This window comes from Mobula birostris, chromosome 25 (assembly GCF_030028105.1).
Source record: "Mobula birostris isolate sMobBir1 chromosome 25, sMobBir1.hap1, whole genome shotgun sequence".
Taxonomy (NCBI): Eukaryota; Metazoa; Chordata; class Chondrichthyes; order Myliobatiformes; family Myliobatidae; genus Mobula; species Mobula birostris.
Window position 1 is genome coordinate 60167457 of NC_092394.1, and position 22493 is coordinate 60189949.

The 22493-nt window shown below is 43.9% G+C and overlaps 1 protein-coding gene across 2 annotated transcripts in view; it reads right to left on the reverse strand.

Annotated features, from left to right (window-relative positions):
• Positions 1-472: 472 nt before the first annotated feature.
• cabin1 (calcineurin binding protein 1) overlaps positions 473-22493 on the reverse strand; it is a 667425-nt gene continuing 645404 nt past the window's right edge. For both annotated transcript variants that reach the window (XM_072243543.1, XM_072243541.1), the window contains exons 35-36: positions 17749-17966; positions 473-5715 (exon numbers count right to left, since the gene is read on the reverse strand). In XM_072243543.1, the coding sequence (XP_072099644.1) occupies positions 5569-5715; positions 17749-17966 (365 nt within the window). In that variant the 3' untranslated portion in view covers positions 473-5568. The remainder of the gene's footprint in view (positions 5716-17748; positions 17967-22493) is intronic.

A 22493-nucleotide genomic window follows, 5' to 3' on the forward strand; every position in this document is an offset into this window, starting at 1 on the left:
CAGTTAGCTGGTATCTTTGCAAGAAACAAAGTTGTGATAGTAGGTGATTTTAACTTTGACTGAGACTCCCATTCTGTAAAATGGGAATAGAGTTTGTCAAATGCATTCAGGAAAGTTTCCTTAATCAATTTCTAGTGGTCTCAACTAGAGAGAGTGTGACTTCTGATCTCCTATTAGGGAACGAGACAGGGTGGGTGACAGAAGTTTGTGTAGGGAAACACTTTGGATTTAGTGATCATAATGCTATTAGTTTGAAGGTAATTATGGAGAAGGGTAGCTCTGGTCCTTGCGGTTGATTTGAACATTTTAGAGAAGTTTGGATGATAACATAGATGGGAGGACTATGGTCCAGGTGCGGGTTCATGAAACAAGAGCAATGACTGCGTGGGCCAAAGTGCCTGTTTCTGTGCTGCAGTGCTCTGTGACTCTGGAGCAAATGTGAAGCAAAGACACACATAGGGTCAGATTGGCTGTCAAGCCCTCAGCCTGCCCGAGGAACTATAGTTTATTGATAGCTGCCTTCAGCTTGTAGCATTTCACATGCGGACACTGTAACAGATTTTCTGGTCTTCAAAAAAAAACATTGTTTATACACAAAAGTTGAATTAAAATAGCTTTACAGTTAAAACATGGCATATACTGTATATAAAAAGCAGTTATCATTCCCGTGACAGAACATTCAACAGTCAAGCCCTAACATTTAATTGTTTTTTGCTGCTAAGCGGTTACATGGTTTAAAAAGACTTTCTTTAAAAATGTAGAAGTGTGCACTCCATGGGCAGAAGTCCTTAGAAAAAATGTACTTTATAAAAAGACATTCAATACTAACTGCAATCTGCAGCTGGGCACTCTGACAGGTACTTTACATTTCTCAAGATATTCAAATACAAATTATACCCCCGTCATTTACCCTGAATTGTCTCAGCAAGGTAGTATCTAACAAGGTATCAAAAGCGAATAATCACATTCTGGCCCTTCCTCCACTCAAGTGACCACGGGCAGAACCTCTCATCACCTGAAAGCTGTTCACTCCCTGATGCTGCTGTAATAAAATGAAAGCTTCCTGAGAGCAGGTTGCCCTGGCCAACATAATCACCCTACTTGACCGAGCCTGCTGGTAGCAGGAAGCTTCAATAAGTGGCATTCTGAATGGCACCAATCAAATGCAAAGTGGTCTGACCCACTTCCCATCCAACAGTTAAGTACCTTCTTCCCTGTACTGGTGCTATGTGAAGAATACAAGACTCAGTCTCTATAGCTGAATTGTAAATTATATCCAACTACTGTCATTGAAAAAAAAGTACCGTGTAAATTAAATTCCTATAGCACTTTATAGAACAATAGTTTCTTCAATTATTTGGTGGATGGAGCTTCTTTCTTCTTATTGGTTTATTGATGCATTACCAATAGTGGTTCCCGACACACCTATCCAAGTTTTGACCCATTTCTCCTTTCTGTCTGCAATTTCTGACCTCTTCCACATCCCTAAATTTGGTCACTCCACCACTTTGACGTCCGGCGGGCCTGAAACCTCAGCTGCCAAGGGCGTACACTTGAGAATTCCCACTCCTCTAACTTGCCACTTCTTCCTTTGTTGCTCAAGTCTACCTTCCTAAAAGCATTTCCAAGAAGCTTTTGGTTCATCTTTAGATGCTATCCTATGAATGGCTGAGGACAATTTGCATTAATGTTACTAAATAAATACAAGTTCCAACTCCTTGTGCCAAAGCTTACTCATGGGACCTGTCTAAACTCACCACCACTGTAGGTGACCATTGGTAAATGCAAGAGCAAGCCTCAAACAATCTACTGACAGATTCAGTTTGTTGGGACACAATGGGAAGGAGAAACTGTGTATGTGTGTCTGTCTCTCTCTCTCTCTCTCTCTCTCTGCAAGAGTGAGTGAATACATGAGTGAATGTGTGTGTGAGTGTGTGATCTAATACACATTCAGATACAGAACTGTGTTTTAGCAATTCATCAGTGCTTTCCACATTTTGCAAATCATTTAATAATTTGAAAATGAAACGGTAACTTCAAGACCCATTTAATTATTATAAATTGTGGAATAACCAATGAGTGACAGATTTGCCAGAATCACTTCTTATTCTGCGTATAAAGACAGTGCGGGAATACTGATAACCAACTATCTTTTACTGTATTGTATGCTTTAGTTAGATGTTGATTGACAGCTTTCCTGCAGGCAGCTTTTGTGGGTTCCTATGCCTGATAACAGACGCTAGCCACTTCATTGGAGTCACTCGGTAATGCACCACTCCAGCCCAATGTACTGTGAAAAGGCTCAGAACAATGAAATAACTCCAGTATTAATTGATCTGAATGTACTGCAAAACCCTTTTTGGAAAGTATGCTTCTAATATTGCACAAGTTGGCCAGCAGGTTCAATGGATGCTGGGTGTTGCCAAGCTCTGGAACTCAATATATTTACATCACCCCACCACCTGCCTTATGCAAAAAAACATCTGGCTTTTCCCTTCATGTTTACTGCTAAAAACCTGTTAAATTCACTGTGCTTGCAATAGTTTCAATATTGAGATAATACAAAGCAATCAACCTGTCTGGGCCAGAAAAGGGCAACTTTTTACCTGTTGAGTTTCAATCCTCCATACAGCAAATTTTGTTTAGAGCAGTCTTTCTCAACCTTTTTGGCCTGGAGGAACCCTTGAAATAATTTTCAGGTCTCAGGGAATCCCTGCGTAAAAATTATATCCACAACTCACAGTACGGTAGCATGATCAGTAAATTGGAGATATAATAATCCACAAATAATTGTCAATGATCTTTTAAGTAGAGAATGAATTTTTAGCCAACATTTCTTGAAAAAAGACAAGTAGTTAAGCTTTACCTCCCTTTCTTGAAATTAAATTCATAAAATTTTAAAACTCATAAGGGAAACATAATAAATTTCTGTTAAATAATTGGCTTAAGCCAAAATGGGATTTAATTTTTCTAAAGGCAGACTCGGTAGATATAATTTTCTACTACACTGGTAGTTTGTTTGCTCCCATAAGTGGCGGGTAAGGGAAAGTTGGGGGAGGTAATCAAGAGGGAGAAGCTGACGTTCTAGCCCAAGTTGGGCGAGTCCGTTCAAGGCTCGGAAAACACACTTCATGCTCCTTATCAGCCTACCGACCTCCATTCCATGTAATACATCGCTAACCAAATATCAGCCTACCTTCCTTCCCTCCATGCAATACAACATTCACCAATTATCAGCCTACCGTCCTCCCATCTGTTTACAGCACTCACCAATTATCAACCTACTGTATTCCCCTCCATGCAATACAGTGCTCACCAATTATCAACCTACCGTCCTCCTCTCCATGCAATATAACACTCACCAATTATCAGCCTACTGTCCTCTCTTCCATGCAATACAACACTCACCAATTATCATCCTACCATCCTCCCCTCTGTACCATACAGTGGTCACCAATTACCAGCCTACCATCCTCCCCTCCATGCAATATAACACTCACCAATTATCAGCCTACCGTCCTCCCCTCGTGCAATACAGCAGTCACCAATTATCATTCTATCGTCCTCCCCTCTGTACCATAGAGTGGTCACCAATTATCAGGCTACCGTCCTTCCCTCTGTCCAATACAGAGCTCGCCAATTATTAACGGCTTCTTCTATCTTGCATCAAAAACTGAGAATGGACTCAAGCAAATAAGTACGGTCCTACTGGGCCTGCCAGACTGAGCTGAGACCTCTAACGAGATTGCTAATGGGGCAGCTCAGTCACTGCCCACCATGCTAGCACCGTGCATTGTGTCAAATTCAAAAAATGTTTTTTTTAATCACCATCTCTTGCTGACCTCCTAGCGACCTCTCATGGAACCACAGTTGAAAAACTCTGGTTTAGAGAATTAAGATGTTTTATACTTGCTTCTGTTAGTATCATCTTTTCTCTTAACATAATCTTTCTTTATCAAAAAATAATCACTTTTTGAAAAAAAATTCTGAAAAAGAATTTCTCCCAACTGTGGCTTTCTCAAATTTCTGGTTAAGGATACACTGAGATACTCTGTTGCCCAAACAGTGCCATTAATAGCCTCTAAATTATGCAGAAAATTCTAATTGGCTTATAGAATGCAGGAAAATATCTAATTTACAGCTCCACCACAGTAAGATCTGGCCCAGAACATGAGGAGTGAGACAAAAATGAAGGTGGACAGTTGCTATATACAGACACTGTCAGTATTCTCGAACATATCAGACCTTGGTGATATTTTCTTGTTTGACACAATGTGACTGAGTGTGCTATTAGTTTCAGATTCCAGAGGTATTCATTGGCCTGGTGTTGTTATATTAGTGAATGAAAATTGGATGACTGACTACAGTTGTTTGCTCTAGCTCTCCATCCTCCTCTTGGGTCTTGGGCTGACACTGACTACAAATTCAAAACTCTTCTTCTCTTTTTTGAAAGAACGTTGCTCTGTGTGACATTTCCCTTCTTGCGAGTTGCCTCCTCCCAAAAAAAATCTGAAACTCGAGCTTGCATGGGCTTGCATGACCTTCTGATTATTAAATGGAAAGAGATATTACTGAAGAAACTTCCTGAAAAACTTGCTGTTGGGTTGGACAATTACATCTCGATCTTTACCCTCTCAACATCTCCCAGCATCCTACTCCACGTTCCAGACTCCTGGATCTAGCATTGAGAGCAGTTCACTGAGCTCTAAGATATACAGATGTATAATATTGACTAACATCATGCAAAGGAAACTAACATTTATCCATTTATGATTTAAAAAGTTGCAAGGCAGAAAGAGGTTCAGTATAAAAGTAACAGGAATTGTTGAAATCCTCTCTCCCATTAGATTTATGTAATGCCCGACTTCAGCTATGATGCATGGAGGGAAGTTAAGTGCATTATCTTACAAGAAGTTAGCAGAATCTACAGGAAAACTAACCAAGTCCCAATCCATTCTAAACTATGTGACCTGCACTTACTAATTCAAGGCGGGCTCTAAGAAGGGCTAAAACGTCCAGCAGAAACTACACCAGGAAAGCTGGAAATAGCTAGGAACAGCTGGCAGGCCCTCAGTATTACAGAGCTATCATATTTCCACCATTCTCCACCCTCTGCTAATCATTAAGGTATACCTTTTGCTTGGTGTCTGCCGTAAGTGACTGTTTTTGGATGTCCTTACTTCAGATTTTCCACCCAAAGACTGAACTGGAAACTCAGTGAGGGAACAAGCTCCCTGGGTCAGAAAGGGAACCATTCCAATGGTTGAGTCTCGACCCTGAATGCAGTTAACTCTGCTCTTCCAAAATAAATCAACATTTCTCCTCCAGAAAGGTCTGAGCCTTCCCTTGAAGTTAGAAACAAAGAATCCAGTGAGGCTCAAAGGCTCGCTGCCATGGTGCTTTTAATATTTACAACAGCCAACACTGGTAAGAGAATGCTACAAACTTATCCAATGAGCTTCATAGAAAGTATCACGCACTCCCGTCTCACATAGAAAATTTATTTTTATAACAGTATATGTAGATCCTCCTCATGTAGCTGCCCATAGCTACAGCTTGAGAATCCAGTCATATGTCCATGTAGTCATCTTCCTCATCATCAGTGTCACTTTCCAATGAAGATTCTTGGCTCGACGTCTCCAGGATCTCTAGTGCTGGCTGTCGCAGAGCCTCTTTCTTCACATTGGCAGCAGACTGTGCAGACAGAATGGCAGTCTGAAGGAGAAAGAGGAGAGGGACTTTTAATCTGAACACTGGAGTCTCAATAACAGAAAAATTTAGCAAAAGCCAATCCACAAGATCATCTACATCAACGGGACGACCATATAGAACATGGAACAGTACAGGATGAGAACAGGCATCTTGGCCCAAAATGTTGTGCGGAACTAGTAATGAAGTGCCTAACTGAATAACCCCTCCCTGCCTACACAATGCCTATTTCCCTGTCTTCCATGTGTTTAAGAGAGCCTCTTAAGCACCTTTACTGGATTTACGTTTGCCTCCACCACCACCCCCTGCAGCACATTGCAGGTACTCCATAAAAGACACTTGCCATGTACATCTCCTTTCTGCATGCCTTCCTGGTTAGACATTTCAACCCTGGTGAAAAGATACTGGTTGTCTACTCTATCTGTGCTTCTAATAACTTTATTAACATTTATCAGCTCTCCTCTCAGCCTCTGCTGCTCCTCAGAAAACACATTTGTGTAAATTCAGATTTAGTCAGATACAGGCAGATGAACCAAACTAACAGGAAGGCAAGGTGAATTTCTCCAGGGCATATTTAAATTAAGAGAATTGCTCAAATAAACCAAGGAGACCTTAAAAACATTAGACTGATGAACTGCAGATACTTCCAAAATCCTCCAGTATGACCATTGGTTATGTTTTATCCCACGGTGATATACAGCGGGGAGGTTGTAACCCTGAGGCGCTTACTACAATTTTGGATGTTTGAATCATTTCAAGTCCAAAGAAATTTCCTGCTAGGATGTCCTACTTCCTCAGCTAATAAATTATTGTTGTTAGGTTCATTGGGCACATTAAATTATCATTGGAATCCAGCTAAACGAGTTGATGGGAAAGGGATTAGTAGAGGATTGGTGTAAATGTGTACTTGAAGGATAGCATATGCCGAAGGGTCAAAGGGCCATTTTCCATGCTGTTTAATTCTATGTTCCTTCAGGTTAGAAACCACTTGAGATCCGCGGGGAGGGACGTGTGGACCAGGGAGTCGCGGAGCGAACAGTCTGTGCTCCAAACCTATACTGGTACTGCTCCCCAACTTCTCCTTCGCTACATTGACGACTACATCAGTGCTGCTTCCTGCACCCATGCTGAGCTCGTCAATTTCATCGACTTTGCTTCTAACTTCCACTCAGCCCTCAAATTCACTTGGTCTATCTCTGACACTTCTCTCCCCTTTCTCGATCTCTCGGTCTCCATCTCTGGAGACAGACTGTCCACTGACATCTACTGACTCTCATAACTACCTCGACTATACCTCTTCCCACCCTGCCACGTGCAAAAATGCCATTCCCTATTCCCAGTTTCTCCGTCTCCACCGCATCTGCTCCCAGGATGAGGCTTTCCATTTCAGGACATCTCAAATGTCCTCTTTCTTTAAGGATCGTGGTTTCCTTTCTGTCGTCATCAATGATGCTCTCACCTGCATCTCCTCCATTTCCCACACTTCGGCCCTCACCCCATCCTCCTGTCACCAAAACAGGGACAGAGTTCCCCTTGTCCTCACCCACCACCCCACCAGCCTCCGGATCCAGTACATCAGCACATTTTCCTCCTCATCTTCCGCCATCTTCAACAGGACCCCACCACTAAGCACATCTTTCCCTCTCCACCCCTCTCCGCTTTCCGCAGGGATCGTTCTCTCCGCGACTCCCTGGTCCACATGTCCCTCCCCACGGATCTCCCACCCGGCACTTATCCCTGTAAGCGCAAGTGCTACACCTGTCCCTACACCTCCTCTCTTGCCACCATTCAGGGCCCCAAACAGTCCTTCCAAGTGAGGCAAAACTTCAATTGTGAGTCTGTTGGGGTCATCTATTGCATCCGGTGCTCCTGGTGCGGCCTCCTCTACATCGGTGAGACCCGACGCAGATTGGGGGACCGCTTCGTTGAGCATCTCCGCTCCATCCACCACAACAGACAGGATCTCCTGGTTGCCACTCACTTCAACCCTGCTTCACATTCCCATTCAGATATGTCCATACATGGCCTCCTCTACTGCCATGATGAGGCCAAACTCAGGTTGAAGGAACTTCCGGTAATCCCTCCCCCTCCCTTCCCCCATCCCAGTTTCACTCTGCTCCCTATTCCAGCTGCCTAACACCTCCCTCATGGTTCTGCCTCCTTCTACTACCCATTGTGCTTTCCCCTATTCCTTCTTCACCCTTCCTGCCTATCCCCTCCTTGCTTCCCCTCCCCCAACCCTTGATCTTTCCCCTTACTGGTTTTTCACCTGGAACCTACCAGCCTTCTCCTTCCCACCCTCTCTCCACCTTCTTTATTGGGCCTCTGACCCCTCCCTCTTCAGTCCTGACGAAGGGTCTCGGCCCGAAACATTGACTGTTTCCACAGATGCTGCCCGACCTGCTGAGTTCCTCCAGCGTGTTGTCTTTACCTTCTGATTCCTCACACATAATGCCCCTGTTGTCCTTAGTAGGCCCTACATTTTTCCTGGTTATTCTTTTATCTTCAACATCTATCTCAATCCTGCCTGCCAGTAATACTTAGTGACCCTTTTCTGAACATAGAACACCTTCCTAATTTTTTAAGCATCATCCTATACTTGTTACACACTTGATGGGCCTCCCTCATCTTTAGTTCTCTACACACTTCCTTTCTCTCCCATTGTATATGCTCTCATGACAAGATTTTCCACACACGTCTCCCTTTACCCTTAACCGTGGCTTCCCCTCTATAATAGCTGACAGAGGCCTTGGCAGCATCTCGACTACCTTCTGTGGTTCTGCTCTCACCCCTTCTCTAAGAGTAAGATTGAGTTCCCTGGGTCCCACGGTTCACTGCAACCAGCCTTTGTATTCAATGGGTCATCCTTCCAGCACCTCTTTCCCTTCAGCATCTCAATGTGATATTTCTCTTGGGAAATCCACTTTTCCATCTGCACCAACTAACCCCTTGTCACGGTACTTTCCCAGGCAACTGTAGGAAGTGTAAGACATATCTTTTCACATCCTCCCACCACCATTCTTTCACAAACATTCATAAGGCCATAAGGGATAGGAGCAGAATTAGGCCATTCGGCCTATCAACTCATCTCCACCATTTCATCATGGCTGATCCATTTTGCCTCTCAGCTCCATTAACCTGCTTTCTCCCCATAACCTTTGACAGCCTAACTAATCAAGAACCTATCAACTTCTGCGTTAAATACACCCAATGATCTGGCTTCCACAGCCCGCCTGTGGCAACGAATTCCACAGATTCACCACTCTCTGGCTAAAGAAATTCTTTATATCCATTCTAAATGGACATACCTCTATTGCCAAGAACCCCTTGGTTAATGCTAGGGGCCCGTGCCATAAAGGAGGTTGGGAGTCCCTGGTCTATTCTGAGGCTGTGCCCTCTGTTGCTAGACTCCCCCCTATAGGAAACATCTACTTCACATCCACTCTTGTCTAGGCCTTTCAGCATTTGATAGATTTCAAACAGATTTTCCCTCATTCTTCTAAATCCAGCGAGTACAGCCCCAGAACTACCAAAAGCTCCTTTATGATAACCCTTTCATTTCTGGAGTCATTCTCATGAACCTCCTCCGAACCCTCTCCAATATCAGCACATCCTTTCCTAGATAATAGTCATAGTCATAGTCATACTTTATTAATTCTGGGGGAAAGGGGGCCTAAAACGATTCACAATGCCCGTGCAGCCTCACCAGTGCTTTATAAAGCCTCAGCATTACATCTTTGCTTTTATATTCTAGTCCTCTCAAAATGAATGACAACATTGCATTAGTATTCCTTAGCACTGACTCAACCTGCAAGTTAACCTTTAGGGAACCTTGTACGAGGACTTCCAAGTCCCCTTGCACCTCAGATTTTTGAATTTTCTGCCCATTTAGAGAACAGTCTACGCTTTTATTTCTTCTACCAAAGTGCATGACCATTCATTTCCCTACATTGTATTCAATCTGCCATTTCTTTGCCCATTCTCCTGATCTGTCTCAGTCCTTCTGCAGTCTCTCTGCTTCCTCAACACTATCTGTCCTCTACCCATCTTCGTATCGCCTGCAATCTTGGCTACAAGCCAATAATTCTGTCATCCAAATCATTGACATATAATATAAAAAGAAACTGTCCCAACACCGACCCCTATGGAACACCACAAGTCACTAGCAGCCAACCAGTAAAGGCTGCCTTTATTCCCACTCTTTACCTCCTGCCAATCAGCCAATCCTCTATCCATTCTTGTATCTTTCCTGTAATACCATGGCTCCTATCTTGTTAAGCAGCCTCATGTGCAGCACCTTGTCCAAGGTCTTCTGAAAATCCAAATATATAACATCAACTGATTCTCCCTTATTTATCCTCGTTGTTATTTCCTCAAAGAATTCCAAAAGATTTGTCAGGCAAGATTTTCCTTTAAGGAAATCACGCTGAGACCTCACCCATAATAATCAATGTCAACATCTTCCCATTACTGAGGTCAGGCTAACTGGGCTATAATTTTCTTTCTTCTGTCTCTCTCCCTTCTTAGAGTGGACATTTGCAATTTTCCAGTCCTCTGTACCCATGCCAGATTCTAGTAACTCTTGAAAGATCATTATCAATGCCTCCACAATTTCTGCAACCATCTTTCAGAACCTTGGAGTGTAATCCATCTGGTCCAGGTGACCTATCCACCTTCAGGTCTTTCAACTTTCCAACCACCTTCTCCCAAATAATAGCGATAACACTAAATTCTGCCCCTTGACACTTTTGAACTTCTGGCAAATTGCTTGTGTCTTCTACAGTGAAGGTGCAAAATATTTATTTAGTTTGTCTGCCATTTCCTTGTCCCCCATCAATACCTCTCCAGTATCACTTTCTGATGGTCCAATGTCTACTCTCGCCTCTTCAAATATATGAAAAAACTTTTGGTATTGTCTTTGATATTATTGGCTAGCATATCTTTATATTTCATCTTTTCCCTTCTTAATGGCTTTTTAGTTGCCTTTTTTTGGTTTTTAAAAGATTCCCAATCCTCGAACTCCCCACTAATTTTTGCTCCATTATATGCCCTCTTTTTTGCTTTTATGTTGTTGTGACTTCCCTTGTCAGCCCACGGTTGCATAGTTCTGCCTTTAGAATATGACTTCTTCTTTGGGATGTATCTATCCTGTGCCTTCCAAATTTCTCCCAGAAATTCCAGCCATTGCTGTTCTGCCATCATCCCAGATAGTGTCCCCTTACAATCAACTTTGGCCAACTTCACTCACGTCTCTAAAATTCCCTTTAGTACACTGTAATACTGATACATCTGATTTTAACTTCTCTCTCTCAAAATGCAGGGTGAATTCTATCATATTATGATCACTGCCTCCTAAGGGTTCCTAATCAAATCAGAATAGCCTTTCCCTTAGTTGGCTCAACCACAAGCTGCTCTAAAAAGCCATCTTATAACCATTCTACAAATTCTCTCTCTTGGGATCCAACACCAACCTGATTTTCCCAATCTACTTGCATATTACTATCATAGCATTGTCCTTTTGACATGTGTTTTCCATCTCCGGTTGGAATGTGCACCTCACCTCCTGGCTATTATTTGTAGGATTGTATATAACCCCCATCAGGGTCTTTTTACCCTTGCAATTTCTGAACTCTACCACAAGGATTCTACATCTTCCAATCATATGTCACTTCTTTTAAAGGATTTGATATCATGTTTTACCAACACAGCCACCCCATCCCCTACATACCTGCCTGTCCCTTCGATACAATGTGTGCCCTTGAATGTTAAGCTCCCATCTTCTTTCAACCATGACTCAGGGATGTCCACAACATCATACCTACCAATCCCTAACTGCACTAGATCACCTCCCTTATTCCATAAACTGCATGCATTCAAATATAACAGCTTCTGTACTGTATTTGTCACCCTTTCTGATCTTGTCCCCATATTATATTGCAACTCATCTCGACTGCAATTTTGCCATGTTCTTCCTGACAGTCTCACTGTACATTGCATCTAGATATATACCAACAGTCCCATCCTCAACCCCATCACTCTGGTTCCTATCCTCCTGCTAATTTAGTTTTTTTCTTCCAGGTGTAGCAGCAATTCACCTGCACTTCTTCATTCCAGTGAACTACATTCAATGCTCATGTTATGGGCTCTCCTATACAGGATAAACTAAATGCAGATTAGCTGATTTCTTTGCAAAAGATCTCCAGTGGCCTTTCACTTTAATTCTCATTCCACTCCCACTCCGAGTTGTCTGTCTGTGGCCTCCTCCACTGTGCCAACAAGTTTGAGGAGCAACACATAACCTTCTGCAGCCTTTGGCATTGAACAGTGAATTCAAAAATCTCACAAAACTTGTGTCAGATTAGCTTTATTTGTCACATAGTCATAGGCATAGTTATACTTTATTGATCCCAGGGGAAATAATAAATAGTAATAGAACCATAAATAGTTAAATAGTCATACATAAATTATGCCAGGAAATAAGTCCAGGACCAGCCTATTGGCTCAGGGTGTCTGACCCTCCAAGGGAGGAGTTGTAAAGTTTGATGGCCACAGACAGGAATGACTTCCTATGACGCTCTGTGTTGCATCTCGATAGAATGAGTCGCTGGCTGAATGTACTCCTGTGCCCACCCAGTACATTATGTAGTGGATGGGAGACATTGACCAAGATGGCATGCAACTTAGACAGCATCCTCTTTTCAGACACCACCGTCAGAGAGTCCAGTTCCATCCCCACAACATCACTGGCCTTACGAATGAGTTTGTTGATTCTGTCGGTGTCTGCTACCCTCAGCCTGCTGCCCTAGCACACAACAGCAAACATGATACCACAGACTCATAGAACACCCTCAGCATCGTCTGGCAGATGTTAAAGGACCTCAGTCTCCTCAGGAAATAGAAATGGCTCTGACCCTTCTTGTAGACAGCCTCAGTGTTCTTTGACCAGTCCAGTTTATTGTCAATTCGTATCCCCAGGTATTTGTAATCCTCCACCATGTCCACACTGACCCCCTGGATGGAAACAGGGGTCACTGGTACCTTAGCTCTCCTCAGGTCTACCACCAGCTCCTTAGTCTTTCACATTAAGCTGCAGATAATTCTGCTCACACCATGTGACAAAGTTTCCTACCGTAGCCCTGTACTCAGCCTCATCTGCCTTGCTGATGCATCCAACTATGGCAGAGTCATTCGAAAACTTCTGAAGATGACAAGACTCTGTGAAGGAGGGGAGAGTGGAATATGTGTTGGTTGGGGGCCGACAACAGATGGCTCATGTCGGGGATGGGCAGGGGCCACAATGTCAAATCTGTTAAAGAACAGGTTAAGTTCATTGGCCCTGTCCACACTGCCTTCAGCTCCTCTGTTGCTAGTTTGCCGGAACTACCCCTCCTACCCCACCTCACAGTCCCCCATCCTGCTCTCATGACTATACCCCTTCCCCACACGAAACCACCACGGTGGGCTTCATAGCCGAACAGGTGAGAAGGCAGCTGAAACGTCTCAAACCAAGCAAGGCTGCGGGACCGGATGGTGTCAGTACCAGGGTGCTCAAAGCCTGTGCCCCTCAGCTATGTGGAGTACTTCGCCATGTATTCAACCTGAGTCTGAGGCTCCGGAGGGTTCCTGTGCTGTGGAAGGGTTCCTGCCTCGTCCCTGTGCCGAAGACGCCGCGCCCCAGCGGCCTCAATGACTACAGACCGGTGGCATTGACCTCCCACATCATGAATACCCTGGAGAGACTTGTTCTGGAGCTGTTCCGGCCTATGGTCAGGCCACATTTAGATCCCCTCCAGTTCGCCTACCAGCCCCGACTAGGAGTTGAGGATGCCATCGTTTTCCTGCTGAACCGTGTCTACCCCCACCTGGACAAGCCAGCAAGCACTGTGAGGGTCATGTTTTTTGACTTCTCCAGTGCGTTCAACACCATCCGCCCTGCTCTGCTGGGGGAGAAGCTGACAGCGATGCAGGTGGATGCTTCCCTGGTATCATGGATTCTTGATTATTGACTGGCAGACCGCCGTACGTGTGCTTGCAACACTGTGTGTCCGACAGAGTGATCAGCAGCACTGGGGCTCCACAGGGGACTGTCTTGTCTCCCTTTCTCTTCACCATTTACACCTCGGACTTCAACTTCTGCACAGAATCTTGTCATCTTCAGAAGTTTTCGGATGACTCTGCCATAGTTGGATGCATCAGCAAGGGAGATGAGGTTGAGTACAGGGCTATGGTAGGAAACTTTGTCACATGGTGTGAGCAGAATTATCTGCAGCTTAATGTGAAAAAGACTAAGGAGCTGGTGGTAGAGCTGAGCAGAGCTAAGGTACCGGTGACCCCTGTTTCCATCCAGGGGGTCAGTGTGGACATAGTGGAGGATTACAAATACCTGGGGATACGAATTGACAATAAACTGGACTGGTCAAAGAACACTGAGGCTGTCTACAAGAAGGGTCAGAGCCATCTCTATTTCCTGAGGAGACTGAGGTCCTTTAACATCTGCCAGACGATGCTGAGGATGTTTTACGAGTCTGTGGTGGCCAGTGCTATCATGTTTGCTGTTGTGTGCTGGGGCAGCAGGCTGAGGGTAGCAGACACCAACAGAATCAACAAACTCACTCGTAAGGCCAGTGATGTTGTGGGGATGGAACTGGACTCTCTGATGGTGGTGTCTGAAAAGAGGATGCTGTCTAAGTTGCATGCCATCTTGGACAATGTCTCCCATCCACTACATAATGTACTGGGTGGGCACAGGAGTACATTCAACCAGGGACTCATTCTATTGAGATGCAACACAGAGCTCATAGGAAGTCATTCCTGTCTGTGGCCGTCAAACTTTACAACTCCTCCCTTGGAGGGTCAGACACCCTGAGCCAATAGGATGGTCCTGGACTTATTTCATAATTTACTGGCATAATTTACATATTACTATTTAACTATCTATGGTTTTATTACTATTTATTATTTATGGTGCAACTGTAACGAAAATCAATTTCCCCTGGGATCAATAAAGTATGACTATGACTATTAGTCTATAATCATGTCTGACGGGCAAGCCTAGTCTCACATAAAACATAGAACATTACAGCATAGTACTGATCCTTCTGTCCATGGCATTGTGCCTCCTCCAAGGCCATCTAACCCTTCTCTCCTATATAGCCCTCCATTTTTCTTTCATCCATGTACCTATCACAGTCTCTAATGTATCTGCCTCTGCCATCACCCGTCAGTGCATCCACCACTCTGTGTAAAAAGCCTATTCCGATATCCCCTCTATACTTTCTTGCAATCACCTTAAAGTTATGTCCTCTTGTATTAGCCATTTCCACCTTGGGAAAAAGGCTCTGAGCCTCTACTCTATCTATGCCTCTTATCATCTTATACACCTCTATCAAGTCACTCCTCATGCTCCTTTGCTCCAAAGAGAAAAGCCTGACATATCAAAGATATATCCTTTGTCCTTCCCATTCCTCTCATCTTTTCTGCACGACAGAGCTAATTTCCTCCCTTCTCTCAGTCATTATTTAATACAGAAATAGGCCCTTCAGCCTAACCTGTCCATGCCAACCAACATTCCCTGCAACACACACAAAAAATGCTGGTGAACGCAGCAGGCCAGGCAGCATCTATAGGAAGAGGTACAGTCGATGTTTTGGACTGGGACTCTTCGTCAGGATTAACTGAAAGAAGACGGAGGGTCTCAGCCCGAAACCTCGACTGTACCTCTTCCTATAGATGCTGCCTGGCCTGCTGCGTTCACCAGCGTTTTTTGTGTGTGTTGCTTGAATTTCCAGCATCTGCAGATTTCCTCATGTCAACATTCCCTGCTAACCAGTTTCATTTGTATCATGTTCTGAGGAGAGTTTTCGATATGAAGAACTATCTCTGTTGGGTGACATCAATGGAGTTTAAAATAACTAGTGGAGTCCACGACGTGAGGTTCTGAGGGACTTGAAAGGGAACATGCTGAGGAGGTTTTCCCTTACGGGAACCTAAAATTAGGGGTACGGATACTAAGGGGCTGTCTGTTTAAAATAGAGATGATGAGGAATTCCCTTTCTTAGAGGGTAATTATCTATCCTTTGATTTGTAATGATCTACTCCAGAGAGCTATGGCGATAGTGACTGCCACAGAATTTATTTAATGCTGAGACCTACAGGATTTTGCCTACATGGAAATGAAGAGTTTGAGGAGTAGACTTATAAAATTGAGCTGACACCAAGTTTGAATCAGCTATGATCTTAATGAATAGTGGAGCAGGTCCTAGGAGGTTGACTTCTGCTCCTATTTCTTCTGTTCTTAACATTCCAAGTCTAGTAGAAAGATGTGCTTTATCCCCCCCTTCCCCCATCCATCCATCTTCCTCCTTACCTGGTTTCACCTATCCCTGCTACCTTGTACTCCTTTCCCTCTCTGCTTTCTTATTCTGGCCTCCGCCACCTTCCTTTCCAGTGCTGATGAAGGGTCTTGGCCCAAAATGTTGACTGTATATTCACCTCTATTGATGCTGCCTGACCTGCTGAGTTCCTCCAGCAGTTTGTGTCTGCGTATTGCTCTCTTTCATTGGCCTGTTACCTCATGACAACCTGGAGAAGCTCAAGCAGTTACATCTCATCTTCCCACGAGACACACTGCAGCCAATTTCAGATTAACTCTGAAACTCCTGAGGCAACGTACTGGGGCTAGGATGCCTTGACCTTCAACAACCACCAAATTCCAACTAATAAATTGCCGAGGAATAGGGTGAGTGGCTGCCCTTAATCTCAACAACGTTTGACTGAGTGTGGCATCCAGGAACCTTGCTAAAGCTCATGTCAAAGGGTGTCAAGGGAGAAACACCCCAAAGGAAGATAATTGCACTTGTTGGAGGTCACAAACACATAAGTAAATTTGAATATTGAATCTTGAATGTTGTTCTCTTATTCCAAAAGGGCAGTAGGGATAAGCCAAGCAACTAAAGGCCGATGAGCCTTACTTCAATAAGGAGGAGAAATATTGGAAAAACTTCTAAAGGACAGGATTTATAACCACTTGGAAATGGAGGGGCTGATTAGAAGGAGTCAGCATGGCTTTGATAAGGATAAATATCACGCAGAAACAGTAAAAGTGTTCCTGTTCAGGCGTGGTGCGGAGCTTGTATAACCCAGTCTCCATGAAAGAGAGGTACCGTCTAGTGGAGCGGACATCATCGGAGTCGTCTGAGTCAGTACTAAGGCTTTGGTTCAACACATGGAGGCAAGGTAAGTTTATTTCTCATTTCTTTTTCTTATTTAACTCTTGAGAGAATGGGCGGTATGTCTGCAGGGCCAGATGTGGGATTTCCAGGAGACTTCCAGCCTCGCTGATGGCCACATCAGACACTGGCACCTGGGAGACAAGCTACCATCCATGTTTCTTTTTCACATGCACAGAATCTCCTATTTGTCCCCCAAATTTTGAGTCCCCTATTACTGCTGCCATCCCCTTCAGTTCCCTATCCTTCTGACCCACAGGGACAGACTCAGTGCCAGAGGCACAGCCACTGTTGCTTCCCCCAGGGAGGTTGTACTCTCCCAACAGTACTCAAAATAGAGTACTTATTGTTGAGGGGGACAGCCACAGGGGTGCTCTCCACTATCTGACATTTTCCCCTTCCCTCTCTTGACAGTCACCCATTTATCTGTCACCTGTAGCCTTGTGGTGACTAACCCCGTGTAGCTCCTATTAATCACCTCCTCATGTTCCCTAATAAGCCGAAGGTCATCAAGTTGCAGTTCCAGTTCCAGTTCTCTAACACAGTCTCTGAGCAGCTGCATCTCGATACACCTCAGTCATTCCTCGCTGGACACAATTTGCTCTTTATTTGATGCCCCAAAACACTGGCTAATCCTAAAAGCTTCTAGAAAAGCCTTTTCCCAGAAAGTGGGCACTGCATCAATAAGCAGATTTTGAGACTTCTGAGTGTCTGACCCAGTCACCTGAACACAACCTGGCAGAGAAGACAAAGGGAGTTAAGATGCAAGTCTAAAAAAGACAAATTCAATGCAGGACAAATGTCAGTTTACCTTTAATTTTTGCTTGGTTTCCTCAGAGACACTGCCTTTTGGAGACAAGAGGGTAGGGGTAGGTGGTGTGACTGTTATCTCTGGCGGAAATTTTGCCACAGATGATGGGATGAAGAGTTTTGGCATGTTTGGAGGGACACGTGACTTTATCCGACTGCCATCTCCTTTGCAAGTCTGGGAAGCTGAGATGGTAGTGGGCTCACTTACCGAGCTGGAAGCTGCAGAGAAATAACATAGATTCATCAGATACAGTAAATTACAGCAGTCTCACATATCAGTAGATTTTAAAATGCTCAAACACCTTCCCAAATTAGGGAGCTTTCTATTTCATTCATCCATACTTTCAGCATTTTTACGTCAATTCTGCCTAAAATCTTTTAGCACTTAACCTTTTCCATCTTTCTATTGAAACCTTACTCATTCCATGGAAAACATATTGTGATTTGTGTACCACCTCTGTAATTTGATTGTGACTATTTTTTAAGTTAAAATTCAACTTTTGGTAAGTATGGTAGTTCCCCTGTCAGCATTAATAAGGAACAATCAGCCCCTGTGTATAGCATAGGACATGTCAGGCCATTACAGATTATATAATGTGGTGTACAGCCTTAGTACATTGAGTCATATCACATGCAGCCATGCATACTAGAGATTTCAGGTTCCATGCACATTATATGGGATAACAAAGAAGTGTGTAATAACTTTTGGTAATTGTGCATATTGCAAGAAATTGAGATCATGTGTACACTTTACAGAAATCAAAGCCCCTGCCGATAACCATATACTACCTTGAGATTCACATTCTCGCACGCACAGGCATTTACAGAAAAAATAAAGAAATACCATAGGATTTATGAAAAACTGTACATAAACAAAGACAGACAAACAACCAATGTGCAAAATATGACAAATTGTGCAAATCAAAAATAAATAATACTGAGAACACCAGTCCTTGAAAGTGAGTCTGTAGGTTATAAAACAGCTCAGATTTGAGGTGAGTAAAGTTATCTACTCCAGGTCAGGAGCTGATGATTGTAGGGTAATAATTGGTCCTGAGCCTGGTGGTGTGGGACTGAAGTTCAAGTCTATTGTCATTTGACCATACATATATACAACCAAACGAAACAACATTCTACAGACCATGGTACACCCACAAAACATACATCATACACAGCACATAAAATAAAAATATTACCACGAAGAAGTTAATAAAATACAATATGTAGTACACAGTACAGAGCACAATAAACAGCTTACTATCCTAGTGATGAGACCTCAGTGGTGGCAAGGTATTCTTAATCTCACAGCCTGAGGGAAGAAGTTGATACCCAGTGTGGCAGTCTCAGTGGTGGTAGGGAACCTCAACAATGCTTCGTATATGACACACCGGTAAAGATCACAAACAAGGCATTATCCTCTGTAGGGTCTTGCAGCTTCTATACTACATAATGATACAACCAGACAGGGCACTCTCGATGGTGCTCCTGCAGGAAGCTGTTAGAATGGGGGTGAGGAGACTTGCACACTTCAATCTCCCCAGAAAGTGCAAACGCTGCTGTGCCTTCTTGACTAATGAAGTGGTACTGTGGGTCCAGATTAGATGTGTCCGTATGTGCACACCAAGGAACTTAGTGCTCTTCACTCTCCATAGTCCATTGATATGCAATAGAGAGTGGTTGACCTATGCATTCCTGAGACTCAGGTTGTTCTCACACCATTTGACAAAGCCTCTCTACCTCCTCTCTGTGTACTGACTCATCATTGTTGCTGATAGGGCTAACCATTGTTGTATCATCAGCGAACTTAATGATGCAATTTGAGCCGAATCTGCTGGTGCGGTCATGAGTCAGCAGTGTGAACAGCCCTGGCAGCACCAGTGCTCAGCGTGATGGAGCTTGAGATGTTGCTGCCAATTTGGACTGACTGAGGTCTTTCCGTCAAGAAGTCCAAGATCCAGTTACAGAGAGGGGTGCTGAGTCCTAAAGAGAACAATTTACCCACCATCATCTGAGGGATGGTCATGTTAAACACTTAAGTTGAAGCCAATGAACAACAACCTGGCACGAGTGGCATCATTTTTAGGTGGAAAAGAATGGAGTGTAAGGCCGAGACAATGGCATTATCAGTGCACTCGTCTGAGAAGTCCAATGTAGCAGGATGGTAAGATTTTATACGATCCATTACCAGCAGCTCAAAGCACTTCATGATTGTTGAGGTCAGTGCCACTAGGTTGGAATCGTTCAGGCAAGTTACCGTCACTCTCTTGGCATCGGAATAATGGCAGCTGCCTTGAAACTTGCAGGGATGGTGGACTGTTGCAAAGAGATAGTAAAGATGTCTGTTAAAACCTCTGTTAGCTGTGTTGTACAATCAGTCAGCACCTAACCAATTACATTGTCCGGCCCCGCAGCTTTGCATGGGTTTACCCAGGCTAGGATCTTCCTCACCTTGGCTGCAACCAGAGTCCCTGTTACTCAGGGGGAGAAGGGGCTTTCCTCGATGCCTCATCATTCATTGCATCAAATCATGCATAGAAGGCATTCAGCCTATCAGGATGGGAGGTGTCACTGTCATTGACGTGCAGGGTGGATTGTAAATTGTTATGGTTTGTATACCTTGCCACATGCATCAAGTGTCCCTGGTGTCACAAAAGTGTCTGTGAATTTTCTGTGAGCACTCTCGCTTTGCCTTCCTGATTGCATGTGAAAGCATGGCTCTTATTGACCTCAAAGTCATTTTATCCCTCTGGTAGGTACAGAACCAGCTGCCTGATGGCAGTAGCAAGAAGAAAGCATGTCTTGGATGGTGGGGGTCCCTGATGATGGATATCGCTTTCTTGTGGCAGTGCTCCTTGTAAATATGGTCACTGATGGGGAGGGCTTTGTCTGTGATGGACTGGACTATATTCACCACCTTCTGTAGACGTTTCTGCACCGAGGCATTGGTATTTCCATACCAGGTCGTGATGTAACCAGTCAGGGTACTCTGCACTGCGCATTTATAGGAGTTTAAGATTTTTAGTGACATTCCAAATCTACCACAAATTCCTAAGAAATTAGAGATGCTTTTCTGCCTTCCTTGTGATGGCAAATATATATATATATTCCTCCTATATGATAATGCAAAAGAATTTTAAGTTACTGACGCCCCCCATCTCTGATCCCTAATGAGGACAGCCTTATGAACCTCCAGCTTCTTCTTCCTATAGTCCATATTCAGCTCTTTGACATTGCAGGAGGTTATTGTTGTGGCACTAATGAACCAAACTTAAAATTGCCCTCCTGTATGCTGATTCGTCACCACCTTTGATTCAACCAACAACAGTGGTGTTGTCAACAAACTTAAATATGCTATTGGAGCTGTACTTAGCCCATAAACATAGGTATAAATTGTGTAAAGCAGGGGGCTAAGCACCTGTACTGATGATGGTGATTGTAGATCCCAATCCATTCTGACTGGGATTTGCAGTGAGGAAATTCAGTTGCACAAGGGGGTATCAAGACCCAGGTCTTGGAGCTTAGTGACTAGTTTTGAGGGAATGATAGTACTGAATGCTGAGCTGAATTTATGTATTTTCATTGTTCAGGTGTTCCAGAGCTGAGTGAAGGCATCAGCTGTTGACCTATTGTGATAGTAGGAAAATTGGAGTGGATCTAGGTCACTCCTTAGGCACGAGTTGATAAGCTTCCTGACCAGCTTCTCAAAGAACTTCATCACAGTGGATGTAAGTACTACTGGACAATAGATATTCAGGCATGTTACCAAGTTCTGCTTGAAGCAGGTTGGTACCTCAGACTATGAAGCATGAGGCTGAGGATAACTGTAAACACTCTAGCCAATTGATTAGCACTCGGCCAGGTACCTCATCTGGGACAAATGCTTTCCATGGATTCACCCTCCCGAAGGATGCTCTCACTTCAGCTGCAGAGACTGAAATCACAGAGTCATTACGGCTTTGGAGTTCGTGAAGGTGCCTCCATGTTCTGTCAATCAAAGCAAGTATAAAAGGCATTGAGCTCATCTGAGAGTGCAACCTTGTTGTCATTTATGTTCGCAAACACGAGGAGATCTGCAGATGCTGGAAATTCATGCAACACACACAAAATGCTGGTGGAACGCAGCAGGCCAGACAGCATCCGTAGGAAGAAGCACAGTCTATGTTTCAGGCCGAGGCCCTTCGTCAGGACTAACTGAAACAGTTATGTTACTTGGTTTTGAGGTGACAGCATTCAAGCCCCTGCTACAGCTGTCAAGGATCCCTCTGTGATTCAAGCTTAGTCAAGAATTGCCATATCTCGGTGAAACAGTAACAGAGAATGCAGCAATCCCTCCTTACCCTTTGATACAGCAATCAGCCCTAAAGTCCCCTATCTTGCTCTCTAGTGACTGCTCACTGGCCAGGAGAGTACTAGGGAGAGGTGGTTGAATTCCCATTTGCTTCAGTTTGGCCTGAAGTCCTTGTGATACCTTCTTTTTCTGTGATGGCGGACATCTGGTCACTTCAAGTTGCTGAGTCTTCAGGCTTATTAGGAGATTTTAAGATCACTAGTGCATTTAGATGGTTCAAAACTATGTTTCCTAAAGGGAAATTACAGGCTGCAGATTGCAGCAATAACTGTTGATTACATGTATATTTAGAAATTTTGTGAGCTGCCAACAAAATGTCACCATATATTGCCAGCACCATATTTTGGCATTAATAGCGACCGTTCAAGAGTTACTAGAATCAGGCATTGCTCCACAGG